General features: G+C 37.2%; 2 protein-coding genes across 3 annotated transcripts in view; one reads left to right on the forward strand and one right to left on the reverse strand.

The window, feature by feature from the left end:
- The first annotated feature begins 5,804 nt into the window (after positions 1-5,804).
- LOC149829990 (LOB domain-containing protein 22-like) lies at positions 5,805-6,560 on the forward strand. The gene has a single exon (XM_090015353.1). The coding sequence runs from the start codon at positions 5,805-5,807 to the stop codon at positions 6,558-6,560; it is 756 nt and encodes a 251-aa protein (XP_089871479.1).
- Positions 6,561-12,715: 6,155 nt separating this feature from the next.
- LOC149829991 (uncharacterized) overlaps positions 12,716-27,394 on the reverse strand; it is a 67,070-nt gene continuing 52,391 nt past the window's right edge. For both annotated transcript variants that reach the window (XM_090016223.1, XM_090016224.1), the window contains 3 exons: positions 13,399-13,470; positions 13,122-13,226; positions 12,716-13,035 (listed from right to left, as the gene is read on the reverse strand). In XM_090016223.1, coding sequence (XP_089872349.1) covers positions 12,919-13,035; positions 13,122-13,226; positions 13,399-13,470 — 294 coding nt within the window. In that variant the 3' untranslated portion in view covers positions 12,716-12,918. The remainder of the gene's footprint in view (positions 13,036-13,121; positions 13,227-13,398; positions 13,471-27,394) is intronic.

Here is a 27,394-nt window from a genome sequence, read left to right on the forward strand (position 1 = left end):
CAAATTAGGTCAAAATGTGTTTTCTAAAAAAATCAATTAATTTTCAAAATTTCTAAAAGCACCCTCCTCTAAAAACGTATTTTATAAAAAAGACACTTCTAAATAAAATAGAAAATATTAGTTAGAATTCTTAAACTAATTAAGCTACAAACTAAAAAGTCTAAACTAATCAAAATACTACAAAAATGCAGGGAAAGATTTAAGTATGTGATTTTATCTTTATTTCGAATTTCATAACAGTTTCTCAAAAATATTAATAAGAATGAGTTTTTAATGCATTTTTTTGATGGATCATGAATAGAAATATATGTATAAAATGCAGAATTTATGCATGATCAAGCAAAATGTTTAAATCATGGCCCTGAGGAGGCTTTCGCAATATATGCTAAGTCGTGAAGACTTGAGTGTTGTTATTGCGAACTGTGACCCTATATGGTTTGTGTATTTTTCTGAGTTTATACTTGAGTTGATGTGAATATTTTCTTACCATACCAGCAATGGTTCTGACCTCGTTTAATGGAGAATATAGGTATTAAACCTGTTATGCGATATGCAGAGCAAGGCGACATCGAGTTTTAGGGTTTATCCACACAGTGTTGTACCGCTTCTTTTATAAAACCAATTTTATGAAATATTGTTTTTCTAAGGAGTGATGTTTGTAATAAACAACTCATTTTTATAAATGAAACACCTTGGTGGTCAATGAATGCTTGGTCGCATACATGTGACTTGCCCGATGTTTTTTAAAACTTATGACTCATTATCGTTCATATCCGCTACTAAAAACCCTTTTCTAAGTTTCAGTACAAAGAAAAAAATAAAGAGAAATCCATGAATTTTTTACTTAGTATTGTTTTGAAAATCCGGGGCATTACAAAGGTGCTCATTATGTTGGTCCAAAGGCATCATAGCACTGGTGGGTGGGTTATGGAACATGTTAAACCCTTAATTAAAGAGACCTAATAACTCATCAATTCACCTAATCTACCTTGAAAATGAAAGTTGGTACAACCTCGAGTGACCACGATATATACAGAAGTTAGTGGTGTATATGTTTCTTATTATTTATGAGAGCAAGGGCGTCTTATTGGTCCTCTATTCTCGGGAGGTAGGGGATCTGGACTACCAATGTGTCCTAGGTGGGTAGATCTCACGCCTACTGCAGTAGTTAGCAGATGTATCTCAGAAATTATGCCTCTGCGGGGTTTCTTCCCATTTAAGAACCGCCTACTTTGGTTGTCGTGAATAGTTAGGCTTATAAAAAATCTAAAAGACATAGCATAATAAACACTCATAGTGTTCTCTTCTGTGTCAGTTGTGTCCACGTGTACCCATGGGCATAGTAACAAGAGAAACAAAAACCCTACTTAACAAAATTGTGATGAACATATGCCCTAATTATTCAAATACTTAAGTATGGGCATGAGTATATTTTAATTAGCATTATGCAATTGCTTATATGTGAAATGTGGCAGCATGTCTATCATATGAGCTAGATTTATAAAACATGATATTGTGATATGAAGCATAATTTTAGATGATGGTAAGTTTATATGATACAAAGCATAACTCATGTGATTTAATGCAAGATTATATATGTTTGCACGTGTATGCATCATGTTCATTTAATATAATTATGTGTTGATGTATGTTTTAATTCTTTGTTGCTCTTCTACCATACTCGATGAGTCTAACAACTTTGTAAACGTGGAGTAACTACAATAGCGGGATACGAGGATGAGATGTCGTTGAACCAAGCCCTTAACTGGGGCACATTAGTTTAGTTTTAGATTTTGGATTTTTAAAACATTTAACATTTGATAGATGTAAAAACTTACTTGATTTTCTTAATGTTGAATGGTTTGACATATGAAATGTTTCATACATTAGTATTATGTTTCGAACTCAGGTTCTTCATGTTGGAATCAGAGTCCGAGTTATGATATGGATCCAAGTCCGAAGGATTAAGATTCATTCTCATGTGTGTTATATTATCTATGACTTGTCTAAGATTTGCAACCCATTTTCGAAAAAAAAAAGATCTTTTGCTAAGATAGTTTTTTATGTGAACTAGGTTTTATGAGGCTCCTCTTGGTTAGAAGGTGTTGAAAGTGCAGTAGGATCGAGGCAATGAGCACTAGAGGGGGGGTGAATAGTGCTTTTAAAAAAAATTGTCTGCAGAATATTTAAGGATTTTGCAATTTGAAAAGCAAGCACACAAAGAACACAAGATATATCCTGGTTCGGTCTTTCCCGACCTACATCCAGTCCCCAAGCAAAACCAGCTTGAGATTTCCACTATCAACCTTGTGTAACTACAAGATCATACAGACCAAATCCGGTCCCACTTCCAGTAACACACCTACTGAAAGCAAACAACTCCTTTAAACCAAGGAGTCATTCCTTTTACAGAAAAATGAAATAAGTAATAACTTACAATACAACCTATGAGCCCTTCTTTTGAATGCAAATGAGATGCAATTGGATTTTGAGGTTGTTGAAATACTCTACTCACAAATTCACTATCTCTCAAAGGAATTTGAGTGAAAAACTGAAATGAAAAATATCACGTGAGTGAGAAAATGAATGAGTGAAAAGCAAAGAGTAATTGATTCAAATTGATTGAATTGAAGTACTTTTGAGTATAAAATGCACTCATATTTATAGTTGAAAGTTTCCATATGTTGAGGGTATGAAAGGGTGTCAAAACAGTCCATTTTGAACGATCAAAATGTTTGAAAAATGAAAAGACACACCTTTTTAAATTTTCAGGAAAAACGGCAAAATTAGTCGACTGGAACAGTAGTTAGTCGACTAATAGTTAGTTATTAGTAGACTGACAGTTATCGTCGGTCGACTGATCTGTTAATCGAGCCGTTTGAAAATTTAAACTTTTGAAACTTAATCGACTAGAGAAAAAATTAGTCGACTGATAATATCATCAGTAGACTGAAAAACCTTTCAGTCGACTGCTGCTAAAATCTTCTGAAAAACATACATTCTGTTCGGTCGACTGCTGCTAAATTTCCAGAAAACATATGTTTTGTTCAGTCGACTGATAAAGTCATTAGTCGATTGCTGCTAAATTTTCCAGAAAACAGACATTATGTCCAGTTGACTGCTAAAACCTTCGGTCAACTAATTTGACAAAAATGACTATTTTAGAAAACATGGCCCGAAAGGATTAATCGACTGGTGAGTCTATTAGTCGACTAATAAACACGAAAATTTAATAAAAGAGTTTTCTAAAAAGATCTTCAAGAAGGGTTCTTTTAGAAAAGTTTTTTTAAAGACTTTTCAGGTAAAATGCAACCTAAATATGCACTTTAAGTAAGGCTTTTACAAGAATCTAAGACTTTTAATGAATTTAACATTTGCACACTAATCTTCAAAGATTCTTCATCGAATTCTTCAATGTCTTCATTGACTTAGCTGAAATGCAGTTGATTTCACTTGCTCATCATCAAAACCTTGTACTTAAAGTATCATGTACGGCTTCATTGTCGTAAAAGGTGCACTTGCACCAAAGATGACTCCCTGGAACTTAGTTCAGTAGAATAATGTTTTATGAATTTATCTTTGGTGTCTTTTCTCGAATTCCATTTTAAGAGGCTATTAAATGATGGTATTTGCACGGGCTGACTTCTTTCGGTTAAGGCAATGCCTTAGATGAAACCTCACCTTCCATGACGCATTTAAAAAAAAGTTATCTAAACATTTGGCTTAAAATTTTGGGGCCTTCCAGAAATTTTCTTGCTGAACTTATAAATCAGGTTTGTCCATTAAAGTTCATTTGGCTTTTGCACTCGGAAGAGAATTTAGAATACAGAATGTGACAGCTTTCAAAGAGAAATTGAATTCACTCGGTTCTGATTTCTAAGTGAAAAAATATGACTTCGGAAAGGGTAACCTATTATGCAATTTTCTATTATTTTTCTATTGTTAACCCATATGGGTATAGGTTTTTCAGCCATACCCAAACCTGGACCTGAATCAAAATGCGTACGGTCTGAGTTTCAAACCCAGGTTAGTAGCAGGTCTATCGAACCTGTTAACTTACCCGTACCCAAACCTGGACCTGATTATAGCCCACCAAGTACATACCTGGACCTGTTAACTTATATGCTTCTACAATTTTAGCTTGTTGAAAAAAAAAATGGATCTGCATTTTTAAACCGTACCAAGACTGGAACCCAAATTTGGATTAGATTGGATCAGTTTTGGGTCTTTCGATTTAAAATCAGGTCTGATAGCACCCAACCAAGAACCGACCCAGTTACACCCTTATTTGCAGGTCACCTATTGTGCACCTCTCCCGAGCAGCTGGAGTGCTGAACATTCAGTGAGAGAAGTGAATAAAACCCCAAGTTTTAGGGGAACGGAACTCAAATGGTACGAAAAGGGAAGTAAAAAAGCTGCTTGGTTATACATGGAAAAAAAAACGGTAAATTATGAGGAACCCTCGTGGATTTTTACATTTCTCAACTACCTGCTCGACAAAATCTATATTCGCATCGAGTCATTCCGTTCTGAAAAATAAAAAGAAGAATAAAAAAAAGTGAAAAGGGGATTTTTACCCCCAGTCAATATTCACCATGCCTAGTTTTTAGCCTATTTTTCTGGCAACCGCCTAGTTCTTGATTGAGGGCTGGCCCCTAGCGTTACTATGTTGAACACAGCCAAAAAAAAAAAAATTGTTTACTACTTTTATATCTTTTTTCTAAAAGCTAATCCTAACACATTCTAGAACCCAAAAGGCAACATGGTTCAATGTGGCATTGACCGTATGCAAGGAATGTGAGATGTGGTATGTTGTAGTTTGGCTATATATATATAATGTGATGCATACGATGAACTTTGCAATGACCACATTTACCAACCGAGCTCCTTGCGGTTGGTAGGAGCTGTCAGTGCACATTTTATTGTGGTGGAAGGTTGCAGGTTCAAAACCCAGTGATACGTTAAATAATAACTGCTGGGTCTGCCAAACCCCAGTTTGCCTTTAAAAAAGAAAAAAACTTTGCAATGACCACACGTCGTTTCTTCTCTAATGCGAGGACTATGAAACTTCGCGAGTATGGCTGAGTTCCTTTTAATGCCAAGAGGGGTAGATGAAAAAGGACCTCCCATTGTTTTATTTTAAGATTATCCTTGTATCTAACCTTTTCCAATCCAAGCCACCCACTTTTCGAAATGGTCTTGCAGAACAAACCCTCCACAATTTCTTCAACGCTCCCACTTTCTCTAAAATGACAACCATCTCAAACCTCACTCCACACATCTCTGAAGAGATCCTGCCCTATTCAACATCCGCAAAAAGTTGATGATATTGAATCGGCACGGTTCATCTGTCCTCTTCGCCGGGTGGAAACCACTAATAGGCACGCGTGTGGTCCAGATTCAGCATCACCCGAGTTGCGGTGATATGGAATATGACCAGCCCTTCTCGTAGCCCATCGACATCGGGACTCACATAACTTAATTACTAAAGCAAGCATGGGTGCGATCCGTTATTGCACCTCATCTCCCAGGCACACACAAGAGAGACCAACTTATTTGTAGATAAACAGGAATGGCCAGGGCCTCCGCCAGCTTTTCAAGTGCATCCAACCTTTCCCTTCGCCATCTTTTTCTCAGGTTCTCTCTCTCACAAAAAAAGAGGCTGCAACGTCGCAACCGGGCTCGCCTTCCACCACCCCTAACAGCCCTGGGGCTCCCCTTCCTCCTCCCACGCCGAGACTCATTCGTCACATCCCCAACTCATTTTTCTCGCCCTCCTTTATATTTGTAAATTGGAGGAGATCATGAACAACAAGGGCGGTGGCAATGGCAGCCAAGCATGTGCCTCATGCAAGTACCAACGTAGGAAGTGCAATGCTGACTGCCCTCTTGCCCCTTACTTTCCACCCGACCAGCAGAAGCAATTTCTCAATGCCCACCGACTCTTTGGCGTCAGCAACATCCTCAAGATCCTCAAGAATCTCGATCCCACCCAGCGCCCTGAGGCCATGAAGACCATCATTTTTCAGGCCAACATGAGAAACAAGGACCCTGTGAGGGGCTGCCTGGGTGTCATAGATGATCTCAAGAAACAGATCGATTGGATCAAAGCCGAGCTCGACATAACTCTCTGCCATGTCCACAGCATCAAGCAGCAGCTGCAGATCCACAATGGCACCATGACTGACATCGGCATAGGTGGCCCCAGTGGCTCATTCAATATGCAGCAGTTTCATGGGATTCCTTTGTCTCAGCCGCAGCCGCAGCAGCAGCACATCATGGATGCTGCTGCTGCTGTTAGCCATGTCAACCCTTCCATGACAGGGATGGACATTGGATACGGGCCCGGTGTGAATATGGGCTTCTCCGGGAGCTCACCATGGGTGCAACAGCCTCAGATGCACGTTGGCGAGTCATCCAGTTCGAAGCCGACAGGTTTGGCCCATGGTGCTGGCATTCAAGAGTACTGTGACGAATTCAAGCCGTTCGTTGACATGTTTGTTGATCGTCAGTCATTTGTCAATCCAAAAGTGTCATTGGAGTGCAGGTACAAACTTTGATATTTTCTAATCTTTCCAGATTTTTTCATTAATTTCATGGTTTTTGGGTGCAATTGAGCATATATTTTATTGATGATATGGTGGTGCAAAGGACTTTCTTGGAAATGATCAAAGCCTTTGTAGTGGATGAAGAACAATAGTTTAGATTGCAAAAGGAAAAATATTGGATTGTCTTGATTGAACTAAGATCCAAAATGATGGAGAAATGATTGTTACGATTAAGAGGAGAAAATGGAAGCATCGATATATTAATGATTAAAGAACAATAATAATTTTTAAATTGAGTTTACGTTTTCTGCTGAAACAAATCGTGGCTAGAATGAGAGGTGAGCAATCTCTGACTATGGTCTGATTCTATTCAAGATTGGTAAGTCGAAAGTGAACAAGAATCCTATTAGGTTTTTTATGCTAAAATTTTGAGATGCATTGAATCTGTGAAACTTTTACGTGGATTATATTTATGTGAGGGCTATACATAATGCCGTCTCCTACTTCGTACATTTGCTGTAGGATATAAAGATTTATTTATTGTGTTATTCACTAGGCTGTTTTTGCATGATTAATATGTGTAAACCTAGCTTTTTTAATAACTCTTGGAAGGACACTTGTCAAATTAATAACTAATTAGTTTGTTCTTCCTTGGCCTACAATAATGAATAGTTCTTTCTCACTCATTTGATTCCAATGCTAATTAAAGTTTTAAATTTGGATTATGCATTGGATCAAGCACGACCAAGTTGAATCATGGTCATATTGTTTCTGTTTAGGCTCCATTCCTTCCTTCCAGCTATATTTAACTTAAGTTGTAAGTTTAATCACTAGCTTCCTTTATCTTTCATGCTAGTGTGGCTATGCCTTGAATATTTGTTATGGTTGTCCCAAATGTATAACTCTATTTAACCGCTATCTTTTTCGTTTGATACTGTGAATTGGATGGATGAAGTTCCCTTCGAGTTCATTAGTTCCTAACAATAAGGATAGAGTATTTCTAGTTACAGGATTGCATGTTGAAAACATTGGATGCTTCAACAGTTGCATCTATAAGCAATCAATCCAAGTTTGTTAAACCTTTGAAACATACAATCCCAATCATTTTATAGATTTCTTGGAAATGGGTTTACAATTTTCTTAAACATGAATTTTGAATGACGTTTAGTCTTTAAGATTCTCTTAACAATGAATTCATCTTCTTCTAATCTAAAGCCCTCTGTAGGAAGGTGGAAGATATGGCCTCATATTATAAATGCTCTCATATACAACTGGTGGTTTTTTACATAATCAAGTATCATCCATCTTTTCAAGTATTAAATTTGTTTATGCATATTGGCAATTTTGTTTCTTGGTATTTGAGTTTCATGATGTTGTATATGATCATTATCTTTGCGTGCAACTTTATCGAAAGGAAGTAGAGGTTGGAGAAGAGTTCCTTTTCTGGTAGTGCTAATATGTTACAGAAGTTTAACCTCAGATTACACCAGTTTAGGCTTTCCTTTCTCATGTTTTCAACCTGTGGACTTATGGTGTATCTAAATCAAATAAGGGTAAACAGACTAGAACTTCACTACTCTGGAATGAAACATATATAATTAAAAAAACAACTTGATTTTCTAATATACCAATTGATGGCACTTTTACCAGAATTTTCTGATGCATTTTATTCGGTTGTTTTCATTTGTCATGCAGTTGAATCGATCTCATTTATAAGATTGTCTTTTATGACAACATAGGATCATAAACTCCTGTTTTACTTTCACCGTGAGCATGTTTGTTTTTTTATTCAATAATATAACTAATGCAAAGTGCATAACCTAATATAGGTCAATGAAATAGCCTACTATACAGTAGTAGATAGTTATCTTCTTTCCTGTCCTTTTTCATTAACATATGGACATAGTTTGTTAGATGTTATGCCTTGGAAATCCAATAAAATAATATTTTTAATGCATTTAATTTTATTATATTTGGGGATTGTTTTGTTTATGGGTATTAATATATCTTGGCCATGAGATGACAAATATGAAATGGGATATCATGAGGATCCACAGGTTACATTGTAGGGTAATTAGATGTTTGAATCCGGGTCAACATGGAAGAACTAGTTTTTAAGTCTGTTGTACCTGAAATAGTCACAATTATGGTTGAGGATGGGCAATTCATTTGGAAGGATGCCATAGTGTATGATGTTCATATTAGATATGAAATGACTATTTCTCAATGACAGTCATTGAAGTGGGAAATTCACATCAATGGGTGCTTAAATGTACTTTGCGCATGAGAAATTATCTTAAAATCATTTACCAACAGTAAATATTTTTCTCATATACAAAACAGGTTCATAATAACCTTTACCTAAGGCGCTCATTTATTACTAAATATATTATCTAATTATTTTGATTATACCCAAATAAGTTGTAATAAATTTATTGAAGATATATATTGGATAATTAGTAAAATACTTATGAAATGATGAGTATTCAACAAGGGTTCCAAAACCATTTTTTGAGAATATCTAACAATGAGGAAAAGTGCAATTCAGATTAAAAGAAAAACCCAAGCTTGATAATTTAATAAATAAAAATTTTAGGTGTTTTATTAAAATTATATTTTAAAAAATTTTAGCAGATTTTTATGAAAAAGTTTCATAATATCCAATTATTATTTTGGATCTTCAATGGTTAATTACATAGGCTATATAGGTTTGACAGTAATTTTTTATTCTAGGCCTATATAGGATATTGAATTTTGGAAGGATGTTTTTGAAAATATTTTTCTAGAAAAAGAGAACTTATTGATATTATTTCTTTTTTAGGGTTTCAACCGTAATATGTATATCTCACATCATTTACGGTTTTAGTGAATGGTAAAAGTTAAAATTCATTAATTCATTTAACCTAAACTAGATTAGTCTAAGAGAGAACATGTAGTTAACGGACCTCTCCCTAAAATCTAGCTACATATAATAGAAGCCCTATTAATAGGGGTGGTTGAGGGAAGAGGGGTACTTCTTTAGATGATTATATAGTTCTTTAGTATCATTAAGAGGCTAAGATTGCGAGGTATAGCCACATGAAGCTTTAGAAGAAGTCAAAGAAAGCTATTGTTGGGAAAAATCTCTATTTAAGGTACATCTCTATTACTTTTTCTGGATACTATGATAACCCACTTTATAGTTATTATTATTTTATTTGGGTTTTATATTTTAAACCTATATTTCTATCAGTTTGCATGCACGATACGTTGTTTTATAATGAGAAATTAAATGATGCAATTAGGTAAACACAACTCAGTACATAGCTAAACTAACATGTCACTTACAGACTTTAGCATCGCATGACAACCTTTCTATCTACTTGTTTTCATTTTATAGAATCCTTTTACAAATTTTTAATGTTTGAATATATTAAGTTGTTGAATTACATCGAAAAAAAAAGTTTATACAATAAAGATATGTATTGTTCTGAGCATCTTTTTTTAATTCTTTTCATTCATTTTGACTGTAAATTTGTTTTGTTTTTCTTGCAGTGGCGACTCATCATTCAAAGAGGATCAACAAGATCATGAATTAAAACAAGCAGCTCAACTATTTTCTCTCAGAAATAGTATAGAAAGGGATTCACAACACATGTAAGCAGTAAAGATTACTTGGTGTTAACGCCTTTAGTACTACCAACATCGTGTTGATGAATCTGAAGGTACACCCAAGAGAACTCAACAGCCGAGTTTAACCATTCAAGCCTTCATTTTGGGAGTATACGGTAGAGGATTTTTTACTCAATCCCGGAAATTTTTTTTTCTTTTATTCTTTTGAAAATCTCATACAGATCCATCATTGTAAGAATATGTGCAGTCAGGCGGGTGCTTGTGAGATGCGCGCTCTGCAAAATTGAAGGCGTGTGACTGATTTTTTCTTTATGTGAGTCCCATTCACTTCTTTTGTTATAACTTTTTATGAATAGAAAACGTTGGAAATGAAGATGCAAGGATTTAAGTTGTCTTACATTCAATGTTACAAGATGGGACATCTAATACTAGAGATACTAGCATTTTGGTGACACGTACATGCATGTTTTCTCCTTAAAAACTTTTTTTTGTTGGATATTCATTTTTCTCTGAAAAATACATCTTTTTCTACCAAGATTAACATTTTTTACATGTTTGAATGCGAGATGAACGGGTAAGGACAGTGGGACAAATGGCTATGGAATGATTTTAACAATACACAAGAACATAGATGCCAACATGGGCAGACCTTTTCCTAAATGTTCACTCTTGCGTGAGTACTTGATCCACCCAGTTATCCAAAATGTCAGGATAGGTGGTGAAATCTCATAAGAGACGCAATCTCCAAAAAATCACAATTTCCTAGATAAGCATGACCATCTAAACACTCCCGTGGTTCTAGACCTTTATTGCCAAAAGAAACTATTGTTATTTAAGCGGTTTGACTCGATAAAATTACTCCATATTTGACTAAATTAGGGATTTTAAGGGGTGCCATTTTTTTCATTTCAGAAAAGTTATATCCTGCCAGAGGGAAGTGAAACAAGTAGGGGTGGAAGGGGAGGGGGAACAAGTAGGCCAGAGGAATTAGTTGACTCATCAAGCTCATGACTTGAAGATTGCAGGTAGAATCCTAATACTGCCATGGAAACTTTGCTTCCTTTTCATTATATATATATATATATATATATAGAGAGAGAGAGAGAGAGAGACAGAGACGCATTTAAATATCACCACCTTTTATTGTATTAACGGAACGTGAATTATTGTGGGCTTCCAACACCCGCACAAACTATCACACTGCAGCATACTACGAACGAGTATTGCAAAATGGAACTAAACTCATTCCTCAGTCATTCTAACAAAGTGCAGCAACCTGAGTTGTGATGTTAAAGCTACCCGCTTACTACTTGTAGAGAGATAAGTCAATGTTTCTGGACAAGCACCAGCGATAGCTCAAACCTCAAAAGTCATGTCGGAGTTGACAAGACAAAAGCCAAGACATGATTAACAGACTTTGCCACAGCCTGCAAATCAAAGGCAAAGGTATTCCAACTCTCTACTACAACCACTGACAGGAAGAAACAATGAAGCAACACAGCTTAAAATACCGCGCCTGTGTGCTCTAGATCTCCATAGAGAACCCATGGGCATAGAAAAAAAGGAATCATTTTCCTGGGGCAGATCCATAATAAAACCTTCCATGGTGTTCAAGTTTCAGTTGATATAGTTATCAAGCCGCACGTGTTCAGTAAATTTGAAGACGTCTCTCTCTCTCTCTCTCTCTCTCTCTCTCTCTCTCTCTCTCTCTCTCTCTCTCTCTCTCTCTCTCTCTCTCTCCAATTACGTCTATAGTTGCTCTTCATCCGGATTTTATTTAGCCAAACAGATGTTTGGAGCTCCCTCATGCCATACTGAAGAACACCTCTCGCACGGATCATACATAAAATCAAATATGAAAAGCTTAGCTCTAATTATATCTGAATCTGGCAATGACTATAGCCTCCATGTCCGAAGTCAAACACGAGGGTAAGTCTGAAAGGCACGCCATGTATGGTCCATGTCCAAACAGGAATGAGGCCAGGTTAAGCAGGTCTAAGACATCTGAACCAAATCCAGGTAAGAGTGAGGATCAGGTCAGATGCGCACCATGGGTCCCCTAGATGCCGTTCATCTTAAGATGAACAGAATCCAGATCACAATGGGTGGATTGATCATCTTTTGGATGGGCCCCACCCTTTTCCTGATTCCCCCCATGCCCTAGATGGAGGGCATCCGATGGCTTTAAAATGGACAGCTCAAAGAGCGCCATCCCCACCTGTTTCGGGGATGTTCAATTTCATGATGAACGGCATCCAAGGAAACTCTCCTGACCTGATACTCTCTCCAGGTAAGTGCAAGTCTGATCGTGGCATGTCCATGTACGATTTAGTAAAGACTACATCTGAACTAAATCGAAGCCGTTCGCATCCCCACCCTTAATTGATTTTGTTTTTCCACTACTCAAAGCTTTCCAATGCCTTCCATATCTCCCCTCCATACCCCACCTTGGCACCAAAATCTCTCCAAACTTGTGCATAAAACCCGCATGGGTGCCTTCATGCCAAACACAGATTTACCATTCTTCTTATTCTCCCAATCTAAACATGCAAGCATGGCAGTCAATGCGTACACCTACTCGTCATAATTCAAGTATAATCAACAAGAAAACAGTTGAAAATTAAAAAAAGAGCAACAATATGTGCACGTTTAGCACTAATTTCAGCATATGGGTTTGCACAACAAAGGCATGTACTAAAGATTCATATACACGGAAAGGAAAAGCGCCATCTTCTATAAGGAAAAGCAATTTAGTAGGTCAACTTGGATTTCGCAGGACAATGATCACAGAGTCGCCACGCAGGAACATCTTACTGATAAACCTATCCTTGTTCACAGGGTGAGCCTTCTTTTTTCCTTTGCCAGTCTTTGGAATCTGCAAAACTGAAGCACATAAGAGAAAGGGAAAAGGAGAACAGCGTGGAAAGTGAAATGAATCCCCACTGGTTTGGTCATGCAAACCTCTGTCCACATCTCCCTAACATTCTCAAGAACCATATTGCAGTGTCTGTCAAATGCACGAACACGTCCAAGAAGCTTCTTGTTGTTCCGACAGTTGATGAGTACCTAACAGCAGTCATGTCAGATACGATTTTTCATTTCCCTAAAATTAGGTGGCTAACTAGCATTTTTTTGAATAAAAGATCTTTATTCAAAATGTTATTCTATCCAACCAACAAAACATACATTTACCAGAACAGATGAACAAAAACTATGAATAGTACAATGTGCAACTCACCTGGGTGTTGTTCTTAACGCTCATCATCAACACAGAGAGAGGACCAGTGTTAAATTCCTCTTCTTTTTTGGCCTGGTACAGCAAAGATTATGAGAGAGAGAGAACAGAATAAATAAAACAACTTTTCAGAGCAACCCTTGAATAATACAGTTATCACGATATGTGTGCCTTGGATAGTTGAATGTTTACAGAACAAGGACCAAGTTCTAATTTAGCCATTGTAAACTTACTGACAGATTATTGTCTAAATGGATGTTTTATTAATTGCCACAATCAGTTGTAATGTAATACCTCGTAATTTTTCCTATATTTTTAAGTTCAAAAATATATTTTTTAATTAAATAATTATATTTAAGATGTCAAAAATTAAAAATAATAAATATGGGGTCTGGACCTGGTTTAGGGCCCATTGAAGACGATATCTATATATGATATGTAACACTTGCGAATTTTATTAATTTTTAACTTTTAAATTCAGGTGAAATTCAGGAGTTAAATGGATCTAAGACCATAGTTAGATCCTTTATGAAACGTAGATCTCGTAGGAGATCTGATTTGACGATTTTGAATATGCGTTGGTCTAAAAAAATGCATTTTTCTAATTAGATCGGCCTCTATTTTGAGTCTTTTTCTATTTGGATCGGAATTGACCCGGTCTATATACATTTGGGTTGATGCCAATATGGATATGGACCTAGTCCATGATCCATATTGACTAGTGCCATGTATAGGCTGAAATCCAAATGGATATAAATTTGGATCATGGGTTCAACTCGGACCCATAATCCATCCATATCTTTTTAAAACAAAATGAATTTAAAACTTTAAGAAACATATATATATATATATATATATATATATATATAGATATAGATATATATTAAGGGGTTATGATAGTTGGTAGAACTCTACCCCAACCAAATCCATCTAGAAGGGGGCATCACCCCCTACCAGGGAGTCTTTCTAGTTATAAGAAGAGAGGTTAAACCTCTCTCAAAAACATCAAGCTGAAAAAAATTTAGAGAGAGAAGAATATCTTCTACGTTTCCTCCTTCCTCTACGCAATCCGAAGAGCAAAGTACGGGCTTCTCTCTCTATTCCAATGAGTAGAGAGATTTGCGTGGACCGAATCAAGAGAAATCAAATATGTATATGTTCATACAGATTTATCAATTTTATCTAATCTGGAACTATATAGATTGAGTTGATTTTTCTTTTCAGCATATATATATATATATGCTGTTAGCTCTAAACTGACGATTTTTTTCAGTTAGCATAAACACAATTTTCTTTAAGTGTGTGTGTTATTGAATCGAGTTTGAGTTGGAGGTATTATGACTTGTTAACGGATGCTTATAAATCTAACTTTTATTCACCGTTAAAATCGATGTTGATTGAATCTGTGTAGTTGTTCTAAAGTTAGTTTTAGTTTAAGAAAAGGAAAACCTGATATTTGCTGTTGTAATTTTTATAGTTAACGTCCCAGCAAAAATTATGATATTTCTTGGATATGTTAAATCTGATGCCTAGGTTCAGAAATTTTGTTTCTTGTTTCTTTTCATGCCCAGAATTTCTGTGGATTCAAAAGTTAACTGTTATGCCGATAATGGATGCCTTTTCAGATCAGTTCCAATCCTTGTTTCACAGCAAGGTGGGTCGATCAGCATGTATATACATATATCTATCTAACAAGATATATATATATAGAGAGAGAGAGAGAGTAGCATTAACTTGGTCAAGGTATTGCAGAACTCCCGTTAACTTGGTGAAGGTATTGAAGAGGGTTGTCATGCATAATATTCGCATTTTATTCATCTTTATTTATGCATGATCCATGATAAAATTGCATTAAAAACTCATCTTTATCATTGTTTTCGAGAATCCGCTTCGAAATTGAATTTTCGAGAAACATCGCATTTTTCGATTCAGCACTGCGTTTTTCAATGTTTTTATTAGTGTAGAATTTATGTAATTCGTAGTTTGATTAGATTAAAAGTATTTTACTAATTTTTTATTAGTTTAGGAAAAAAGCCTTTTGAAAGACATGTTTTTGAGGAAGACCTGTTTTGAAATTTTTGAAAATATTTCAAACTTCCATAGAAAATGTGTTTTAACCTAATTTTTGTCTATAAATAACTTTGTTCCAGCCATGGAGGTTGTTTTTCCATAGAGATATGTGCCCCCTCTCTCTTCTCTCTTCTCTCTTCTCTCTTCTCTCTTCTCTCTACCTCTTCTTATTCTTCTTTCTCCATTTTCTCTTCTCAAGCTGGTTCTCTTCCCCGCTCTTCTTTCTTCTTTTTCTTCATCTTCCTTTCTTCTAAACCTCGTTGTCACCGGTGCTTCTTACCCCATCATCGGAGAGATTGGAGCTACGTATGATTGCAACGGAAAAGTCACTCTTTTCTCAATCCCTTCATCGAAAAAAAAGTGATTGAACGTGTGGTGAGCCCCTTTTCGTGCCCCTGAAGTGTCTTCTGAGGTCCCTTCAGGCCCTCAGAAGTGCCCTCAGAGACCAAAAAGTGTTCAACCTAGTTACCAAAAGGGGACACAGAGGAAAGGATAAAGGGAAGCAAATCAAGTCTCAAGACTACATAAGCCTCAAGCACTCAAGACCTTTTTCCTTTATTTTAGATTAGGATTTTATTTTTGTTATTTATTCATTTAATTGGGTTGTAATAAGTCGCTTAATTATTGTTTAAAGTCCTCAGCAGAAGGCTACACTCTTCCCTTATTTACTTAATTAAATTAACTTTTTTTTTTGCAATAAAGAGTAGTTTAGATTGTGTGCTTGAATACAAAGTATTTTTTGTTCCCTGGGATCGACCCGGACTCCACCACTCGTGCGAGCCAGTTTTTATTATATGGTGTCTAACTTTCACATTGTTTTTACATAAAAATATTGTTTTAAAAATGTTTTACAAAACTCACACCAAATTTTTGGCGTCATTGTCGGGGAACGGTGAGTAATACGAGTATTCACTTTATTGTCATTTGTTGTTCACGTTTTGTAGGGTGCTAGTTTGCTTTCTGTTTATTGTTTAGGTTGTTTAGTTTAATTCCTGCTTCATATTTAGGATTGTTTAGCTTCATTTCCGTATTTAGGTTTAGAATTACGTGATTGCATACTCTAGATACCAATTTACTTTTCTTGCACGGCCCAACTATTAGGATACCCTTAGAGGTGACTGTGCACGATTGGTATTGTGCTCATAGTTTGTTTTTCGCAAAATATTTGTTGAGTGCAAGTGTATGGTGTTTGTCAATTTACTGTTTTTTAGTATTATTTTTTATTTTACCTACTTTGTGGTTTGATGTGGTTTGGCCGCTTTACACGTTAGGTAAGTAGAAAACCAGTGTCTTAGGACCGTTGTTGCACCGGTCTAGCCACAAGTGCATGCAAGGGCGATGCTTGCTTAACCCTGAACTAATTGAGTTGTTGAGGATCCCGAGTCTCTTATTAGGAGAGCTCATCAATCCGGCCCCATGGCCCAAGATCAACAGTTGACTCGTCCTCTTTGGGAGTACTTCACTCCCAATGAATATACTCTCGCCTCTTACATCGCGAGACTCGTGGTAGGAGCGTCTCAGTTTGAGATAAAAGCCTGCATAATCCAAATGCTTTCATCTTTTTATAGCCTAAGCAACGAAGACCCCTACTGTCATCTCGATGAGTTCCTCAAGATCTGCTCCACTGTGCAGATCAACAATTTTAGGGATGACGCATTGAGGTTGACGTTGTTTTCGTTCTTCCTCAAGGACAAAGCCAAGCATTGGCTGAAGGCCCTCAATACTATTCAGATTACCACTTGGGAACGCATAAAGTGTTTGCTTCTTAAGAAGTATTTCTTAATTGGTAAGACGAACCAGTTTCGTAAAGCCATTAACAGTTTCTTTCAGATTGAGGGTGAACAGTTTCATGAGACCTGGGAGAGGATGAAAGATCTTCTCCGCAAGTACCCCCACCACCAGGTGCCTCGTTGGCAACTGGTGTGGTACTTTTATGATGGCTTGACCGAGAAGGACAAGCAAATGTTTGATTATTCGTGTGGAGCATGTTCATACTCATGAGCAAGAACGAGGCATGGGTCATATTCGATACATTGAGCGAAAATGTCATTTGTCCTAACGTATTGATAGGACCACACATGTTCCTAGTGGGGTCCTAAAAAGAAAGAGATTTATGAATTCGGGTCCGAACATAATCTGCAAATCAAAGTGGACCAATTGACCAGGAAAGTTGATCAATTACTGGCTCACCCCACTTCGATAAATCAAGAAAAGTGTGTGAGTTATGCGCTAACCCTGCACACATTGTTTCTGAGTGTCTGACAGCACCACTCTATCCTGAATTCGTTCAGGAGCAAGTGAATGCTACGCAAGGTTTCGCGAGACCGGTGCATGATCGGGCTAGTGAAATCATCATAACTTTGCATGAAGAAATCCACAAGAACCACCCCACATGTCTCACCAGACACAGCACAGACAAGGTAACTTCTCACAAGGTTACCCGCATCCCACATTTCCACAGGCCCACCACTCGCTTAGCTTGCTTTCTCCTCAGGAGCCCACATCGAGCCCATCTTTTCAGGAGAAGTTGTTAGAGGTCTTCTCTAACATCAAGGCCAATCTCAGCTCTCATATGCAGTCGATAGCGAAGCTACAGACCCAGATGAGACAGTTGGTTGAAGACTTGAGCAGGCGCAGCGAGGGAAGCCTCTCGAGTTAGTTTGTCGTCAACCTGAAGGGTAAGGAACCCATGTCTTACAGCATGCACCTCACAGTGTCCCACAAAGAGCAGGCAAATTCTGTTATGACCATTCGGCATGGGAAGGCATTTCACCCTATACAGGAGTCGACTCGCGAGCCCACTGCCACACTTATTGACCAGTCGATCTCTTCCATCAGGCCCGAGGAAAGCAAGCAAGGCCCACAGCATGTCCCCTCTCCTTCGTATATCCCTAGAGCCCCTTTTCCTCAGGCCCTGACCAAACCGATTGATTTCGGCAAACTGGAGACGTGCATGCACGAAATGCTTGACATGTTCAAGCAGGTTCACATAAACATCCCTCTGCTTGACGACATCCAGCAAGTGCTTGTTTATGCAATGTTCCTCAAAGAACTTTGCTCGCAGAAGAGAAAATCTAGGTCGTTGCCCAAGATGATCTTCTTGACTGAGCAGGTGAGTTCCGTGTTTCGGCACCAAGCCCCACCCAAGCTCAAGGATCCTGGGGCACTGATTATCTCGGAATATGACTATCGAGCATGCATTGCTCGATCTTGGGGCAAGCGTGAACATATTGTCGAGTTCCCTTTATGACACTTTTGGGATTGGAGATTTAAAGCCCATGACTACTGTCTTGCAGTTGGTTGACAGGTCTACAAAGCATTCGCAAGGAATCTTAGAAGATGTGTTAGTTAAGGTCGAGGACTTCTATTTTCCTGACGATTTTTTTGTTCTGGACATGGAAGGCACTGATGTCACTCACCAGATCCCCATTATTCTGGACAGACCATTCTTGGCCATTGCCCATGCTCGTATTGATTGTCGTACTAAGGAGATGGAGGTTTCTTTCGACAACAAGCGGTTACGATTATAAATCTTTGATGTTGTCATGAGAGTGACAGGACATGACGATTGTTTACAAGTGACAGATGCCACAGGGAAGCAATCCGATCCACAGTTGGATGTGTCATGCTAGTCGTTTTGTTTATGACTCACCATCAATTGAGACTAGTCTCCACGTGGAGACTAAGCTCCTTCATCCCAAGTTCGAGAGTCATCGTAGGATAGATAAGGGTAGAGTTGGAGGAAACATAGTGTGTAGTGTCACAGATGACACTATTTTCCTTAGAACCCCTGATTGAGGATGACTTCACTTCCATTGATCTCATGGACAATGAAGGGAAACCAGAGATCTGTCTAGCTGAGGACGTAAAACTTAGCGTTTTATGAGAAGTCGCCCATATTTGTAATGTACCATTAGTAGTTTTCGCAGTTTTTCTGTTTTTAAGTAGTTTTCTTCTGTCATGAGCATGAATGATAGATTATGTATGCATTGCATTTGGTATATTTTTATGGGTTGCATGACAGGTGGAACCTATGCAGAGCCACTCATATGTCGTATTCAGGTAAGGTTCCACAGAGTGGATCAGGTGACTTCGACCACTTTCCTCCTATATTTTCTTGTTTCTCATATGCATTCCCTAAGTTTCATATAAGCATGGAGGAGTGCCACTGAGGGCAGTGTCATTCAAGCATGGGGGAGGGTGTAGTTTGCACACCTAGATTTTTTTGTCTTCGTACTTGCACTTTTGATGACAACTCATAAAAATTGGGCTTTTAAGGAATGACTTTGATATTATAAGAATGCTTTACAAAATCTAATGCTTTTAGAAATTTTCAAGTCTCACGAAAAAAAATTAACACTGATCTACAAAAACATGGTTGTTTATGTGGATTTTAAACAAATGGCGAAAGATGCATGTTAAAGTTTGTTTTGAATCATAAGTATGAATATGCACAGTTTTATTTTTGAAAAACTAAACAAATGAACAACATTGCATTCATGAGCTCAAAAAATGAAAAGAGCATACGTTTAGTTATTTGATGTCTTTGTATTCCCCAGTAGTTGGGCTCAGACACAAGTTGAAATGTTTGAATCCCATGTTGAAAAGGATAACGAAGGAAATCACTTTTGTGTCTAAGTTAATATTTGTGGCATATTTTGTTCAAGCATGTAGAGCCTAAGAGGTGTTTACACCTGGTACCCTAAAGTCATCTTTGCTTGGGAGCCACCGGCCCGAAAGCCCGTTACATGGACTTTATAGAGAGCCTAATAAATGTTGACATTGCACATGACAGAGAAGTAGACTATACGTAAACTATGAAAATGGAAGGTCCAGTGACTTGAGCAATTAAGTCTGGGGGATACTTTGTATCTAGTACCCTAAGGTCGTCTGGCCTGGGAGTCACTGACCTAAAGCTCGTTACACGAGTCACGAAAAGTAAAAATTTGATATAGTGCTCAACAAAAGAAATAAAGAAAAAGGGTGAAAATTGAAAATCAAAGAAAAAAAGTGTAAAATAAAAAAAAATCACTGCTTAGAAGCAAATTTTGAGAAAACTTGTGCAAAAAACATAAGTGAGGATAAGTAAATAATGACATGTATATATTTGATTTTCTGAGAATAAAGCATAAATGATTATGATATTTAGAAAAGTGAATGAAAAGGTTTTATTCTGTGGTGATGTAAAAGACTTTAATTATGTTTTGACAATGTAATGGCATGAAATACTTGTGAAAACAAACTCTTCAATTGCCTAATGGTTTTGAAGTTGAATTTTTATACATACATGACATAGATGTTTATGGGTAGCATCACTGCAAACCCTCACGAGACCTTACTCGTCCACTGGGGTAGCCCAGGGGTTGAAAGGGCATGTTGCATACGCTAAATGCAACCGTGATTCCTACAAAAGTGAGTTAAGTTTTGGTTTTAGTTAGTTGTTATTTTTGCTTCAGTTTTCTCGAGGACTAGCAAACGATAAACATGGGGGTATTTTATCATGCATAATATTCACATTTTATTCAACTTTATTTACGCATGATCCATGATAAAATTGCATTAAAAACCCATCTTTATCATTATTTTCGAGAATCCGCTTCGAAATTGAATTTTCGGAAAAAATCGCATTTTTCGATTCAGTCGTGCATTTTTTGATGTTTTTATTAGTTTAGAATTTTTCTAATTCATAGTTTAATTAGATTAGAAGTATTTTACTAATTGTTAATTAGTTTAGGAAAAACCCCTTTTGAAAAACATGTTTAAGAGGAATACCTGTTTTGAAAATTTTGAAAATATTTCAGACTTCCATAGAAAATGTGTTTTAACCTAATTTTTGTCTATAAATAGCTTTGTTCCAGCCATGGAGGTTGTTTTTCCCTCTTGAGATATGCGCCCCCCCCCCCCCTCCCCCTCACTTCTCACTACCTCTTCTTCTTATTTCTTCATTTTCTCTTCTCAAGTTGGTTCTCTTCCTTGCTCTTCTTTCTTCTTTTTCTTCATCTTTCTTTCTTCTAAACCTCGTCGTCGTCGATTCTTCTTACCCCCATCATCAAAGAGATTGGAGCTACGCATGATTGAAACGAAAAATCCATTCTTTTTATCAACCCCTCCATCGAAAGGAAGTGATCGAACGTACGGTGAGTCCCTTTTCGTGCCCCTGAAGTGCCCTATGAGGTCCCTTCTGGCCTTCAAAAGTGCCTTCAGAGACCAAAAAGTGTTCAACCTAGTTACCCAAAAAGAACACAGAGGAAAGCATAAAGGGAAGCAAATCAAGTCTCAAGACTACAAAAGCCTAAAGCACTCTAGACCTTTTTCCTTTATTTTTAGATTAGAATTTTATTTCTGCTATTTATTCATTTAATTGGGTTGTAATAAGGTCGCTTAATTATTGTTTAAAGTCTTCAGCAGAGGGCTACACTCTTCCCTTATTTACTTAATTAAATGAATTTTCTTTTTTGGCAATAAAGAGTAGTTTAGATTGTGTGCTTGAATACGAAGTATCTTCCGTTCCCTGGGATCGATCCGGACTCCACTACTCGTGCGAGCCGGTTTTTATTATTTGGTGTCTAACTTTCACACAAAACTCACACCAGTTGCAGTGATGCATTTATTCTGATTCACAGGGCTTTCTTGGGTGATCAGCAGCAAACCTTTATAGGTGTTTGTTGTTGCAAAAGAGTAGACGTAAGCCATTACAAATCAATAGGGAAGTTAATCTAGATGGGCACACATAATGCATGGAATCAACCTGCTCCTAAAGCTTCCTATTTTCCAACTTTCACATCTCTATTTTCAATAACCTTATTAATAACCATATCATAAAGCTTAGATGCCTTCTTATGCTAACTACACCTAATAAGAATTATTTTTTTAAAATCTCTTCTTTTTCTCCTCAAGGATTTCAAGTGCTTTAGACAAATGTTATAGCCACTCCATAGTTACTGAGGAGTTGTATATGGAAATGAATTTGTAACACTTTGTTCAACTGATATATATATATATATATATATATATATATATATATATATATATTCACAAGACAGAAATATATATACCAGTCAGCCTGTATGTATACTGATCTGGGTATATATATTTTCATACATTATGCAGCACATATATATATATATATAGACTGAGATACAAATATATACATATATTCACAAGAAGTCAAAAATATATATACCAGTTACCATGTATGTATGCTGATCTGGATATATATATTTCCATATAGTATGCAGTACATATGTATATATATTGGCTGAGATATATATATACATTCATAACAAGTCATATATATATGTATGTGTGTATTCAACAGTCAAGTACCTATGTATTTAATAGGGTATGCACATGTATGCATTCAGCCGCAATCCGTGTCTTCTGAAATTTTCTAATTCTGAATTTCCATAACTTAATGTCTGATTCTTCTTCAAATGATTTAGTCATGCATATCATGTTTAACTTCCTGTTTTAATTTTAGCATGCATAAATTCAATTAAGTGAATTATTATGTTGCAAAGCTGATTTCAGTACTTTTGTCTGTCATGCCTTTAGAAATGACTATAGTAAACGTGGCATTGCATACATGATGATTTGTTGGCTTCCTTAAATATGAGTATTGTTTTGCATAATAAATTAGAAATTAAATTTGAAAGGGGTTTTTGAAAAACAGAAATTTTTAATTATGTTAGCCCTAAAATTTGAATTATTTTGGAAACATGAAATCGGGTTGGTCACGGATATTTTATCAAATCTGAACCTAATGAGTGCCGAAACTCATCAATCCCAAAATGTTTGGATTCTAGACCAACATGATAGATCTAATTGTGCTCTATAAAGTTTGTATTCACTCACAGGTCATGAATATGTTTTGATATCATGTCATGTGAACTGTGAACATCAAATTGTTCTCGAATATGGATGATGATTATTGTTAACGTGAGATGTCTAATGCTATTTAATTCACGTAGTGGTTACGTGTGAACCACCGATAGGCCTTTCGAGGCTAGGAGCATGTGTTGCTCGTGATATTGTAAACTTTGAATGCATTGCAAAATAATTTTGTTTGAAATTGTTTCTGAATTAATTACAATGTTGAATTGATAGGGCAAAGGCTCGAATTTTCTATTGCATGTTGATTTACATAATTGTTCTTGTATAAAAAAACTTTTAATTAATTAATATGGTAAATGAGATCAAACTGCATAATAATTTTCTTTCATATTGTCCCTCTGAAAGGGTGAGAACCTTGGATGGCAGTCACATGAGACCGTGAGGATGCTAAACATCGTGTGCTTTTGTTGTCCCTAAGAACCCGATGTGTGGTTCATGTTTTCGACCACGGTTGTAAGAAACTTTCAATCACTTTGCCTGGGAGTGGTGTTGTTGACTCAAGTGTAGTTATTGATATACCAAGAAAGTGACATCAATTGATGATGATTTTCTTGATGTCCTAGCACTAAGTGATGATTTATAATATTCCGATTGATGGTGATGATTCCTGATATCGGTTGGGGAACAAGTATGGAACCCAGTAATTAAAATACAAACAGTGTGTTAAGCTACGATTGAGAATTGCCTTGAACCTTGTAAATTTTGCTCGTTTGGAGTATCTGTGGGTTAGTAAGAAAGTGAAAATTAAATTTGTGTGCATTAGGTAGGGACATGCATACAAAAGCAATTCTGATAAATTAACTTAAAAAGTTATTGTTGCATGTTGCATTGATTTATGCATACCTAAATGTTTAGCATTAATTTCATGTTATCCCTAAATGTTTGGTTTAGCATGAAATTGTGATTTGCTTGCTTAAACCGCTTAGATGGTAAGTTGTTCTAGTAATATGTTACTTGTGATTCCTCTTAAGTTTATGCTTGATTGGAAATTTAGAGGATCTCGTAATATGACTTCGGTTCTTACTCATTTTCAAAAAAATATTTTTCAGGCAATGCAGCTCCGTGATGATAGGATTGGAGGACTCGAAGTTTATGGTCTAGTGGCTCGGGTTCTAACGTGCATGGGATTGGATAGAGTTGATTTTGGAATTTATTTAAAACTTATTGACATTATTTGATTTAGTAAATAAAATTTCAGTTCATGGTTTAAGTTGATTCTGACTGAAATTATTGATGGTTCGTGAATATTAAAATTGTAATGTACCTCTGGTCCTTGGGAGGTTTTCCACAATTGTTTAAAAAAAATCTGCATTTTTTGAAGGTCAGTTTTAGGTCATTAAAGAGTTTGTATTAGAGCCTATGGATAAGATCGAAGCTAATCAAAACCACCAACACATAGATCATAAACTCGTACTCCAGAAGCAGTCTCTATATCACTAGTAAGGGCAAACTAGTGAAATTTTTTTCCTTACTGTCTTGAAATTATGAAAATTTTTATTTCTAACTGCATGGATAGTTATATTTAAATAAATGTGATGATTTAAATTGTGTACTTGATATGATGGTATTGTTGTAACAGGATCACTCCTAAAGGAGTAAGCATGATCTAGGGGTATAAATTTACTTTCTGGTTGAATTTTCTTTATAGATGTATACTCGTGATCATTCTAGCATTCACGCGAACTGCAGGAGCAGAGGGATTTTCTGATAAAATGCCCTCAACAGTCTGGTTTAGACTGTTACGACACATGTTGAGGCGCAGACTGCCCAACCTCCAATGTGTGTACACCCAGTATCAATTGTAACCATGAACATCAGTGCAATAACTTACAAGAAATTTCTGAAATTGTATTTGTCAACTTTCTCTAGGAAGGTCAACCCTGAAGCCACTGAGAGCTAGGTCGAGGAGATCAAAAGTGTCTTCCGTGTCCTGTCGGTACCGAAGGACAAACTAACTAATTTTGGCACGTACCGTCTGAAGGGTGATGTCAAGAAATGGTAGGATACAGTATGGAGGATAAAGTACGCCACTAAGGAGACCATTCCCTGTGAGATCTTTTGAGAGGAGTTTTTGGAGGCCTATTTCCCTCATTCGCCAGGAAAACGATGCAGCAATAGTTTCTCGAGCCATCGCATCTGCACCACAATATTTAGGAGCCTAGAGTGATATTGCCCCAACATGTTTGCGGACTATAAGAAGAAGGCAACGAAGTATGTGAGAGGGCTCAAGGACGAGCTACGTGTTCGGTGATGACTAGTCGTCCTACGACGTTTAACGACACCATTGAATCGGCTTTCATCCTGAATGAGGAGTGGGAGTGATTCAAGGGAGGGCAGTCGAAGAAGGGTGGTAACGACAATGGTAGAGCTCGAAAGAACCCACCAGATGGTGGCCAGACGCAGAGGGCACAAAGCAAGAAACAGAAGACCCAGCAGGGGAACCACCAGAACCGTCCTCAACAAAGACAGCAGTAGGGGAAGACACAGCCAAAATGCAAGAGATATAACAAAAATCATCCTTTTCATTCTTGTCTTCTCTTCAAGGGGCTCCGCTACCAGTGCAAGCAGCCCGATCATATCGCCCAGTACTACTCGAACAAGTCAAGGAGCCCATTCAGTCAGCAACAAAAGTCATAACAAGAACAAGCGCAGAGGACCTTATCTGTCAGCTCTGGTTGTTTCAGGCGACTAGACCAGTGGGTGAGGCAAGGATTGTGTTCGCAATGAAGATCACTAAGTACTGCAAACAGGGTTGTGAAGTGTTCTTGGCCAGTATGTTCGCTGCCAAAAGACACCTTTGGAGCAGTTGGACGTGGTCCATGACTTTCCCGATGTCTTTTCAAAAGACTTACCAGGTTTACCACCTCACCAAGAGACCGAGTTTTCGATTAAGTTAGTGTCAGGTACAACATCGGTGTCTTGAGCACCATATCGTATGGCAACTGTTGAACTCATTGAGTTGAAGAAGCAGCTACAGAAGCTTCTTGACAAGGGATTTATCAGGCCGAGTGTGTCACCTTAGGGTCCGCCAGTATTATTTGTCAAGAAGAAAGATAGATCTATGAGACTTTGCATTGATTACCGCATGTTGAATTAGGTCACTCTGAATAATAAGTATTCTTTACCCAGGATTGACGACCTGTTTGATCAGTTGCGCACGACAGATGTATTTTCGAAGATTGATCTTTGTTCGAGATATCATCAGTTGTGAATCAAGGCAGAAGACATTCTGAAGACAGCTTTCAGGTCCAGATACAGGCATTATGAGTTTTTAGTGATGTTTTTTGGACTCACAAATGACTCAACAACATTCATGGATTTGATGAATCAAGTCTTCTGGTTATAGTTGGATACATTGTTATTAAAAACGCGCCTCAAGGCGCAAAAAATGTGCCTCGCTTGCTTTATGCGTTGAGGCGCATGTACAAAACGCAACAGCCCCGAGGCGTGCGCCTCATATGCCTTGAGGCACACGCCTCAAGGCAAGGCGCGCCTCAAGCCGAGGCATACACGCCTTGAATTTTTTTTAGTCAAATGAGTGTCAAAGCCCTCATTTGATCAAAAATTAGGATTTTTTTACGCAGTTTTAACTAAGCTGCTAGTAAAAAGGGCATTTACTACCCTGTTCAAGCTCGTTGACCGTAAGTACGTCCGACAAAGCCAACACGGCCAGGTCTGATCCAAGGGGGGGTTTCTATGTGTAAATATAAAAAAATCAAACATAAGCCTAAAAAAAATCTTTCGAGGGGCGCTGCCCCCCTGGACCACCACGCAGCAGGACCCACACCGAAGGGAGCCCCCGAACCCCCCTTACTGCAAGAGAAAAAACTCTGAATCAGGCTCCACAACTCATCAGTTGGACCTATGTTAAAATGAGTGGCTTCAAACCTAAATCTGACTAAGTAATGTAGGTATCAAATCAAGATTCCGGTTTAACTGGATTTTTATAAGAAAAACTAAATCCAGATCCTATAAAAATTACATAAACTAGACCCAATCCATACCTAGCAAAATAATATTTTAAATTATTTTACAT

The sequence above is a fragment of the Nuphar pumila genome, chromosome 8, assembly GCF_984573655.1.
Source record: "Nuphar pumila chromosome 8, dmNupPumi1.hap1.1, whole genome shotgun sequence".
Lineage (NCBI taxonomy): Eukaryota > Viridiplantae > Streptophyta > Magnoliopsida > Nymphaeales > Nymphaeaceae > Nuphar > Nuphar pumila.

Bases quoted from the DNA above. Each gene is read 5' to 3' on its own strand.
- LOC149829990 (XM_090015353.1), top strand. From the start codon at position 5,805: ATGAACAACAAGGGCGGTGGCAATGGCAGCCAAGCATGTGCCTCATGC.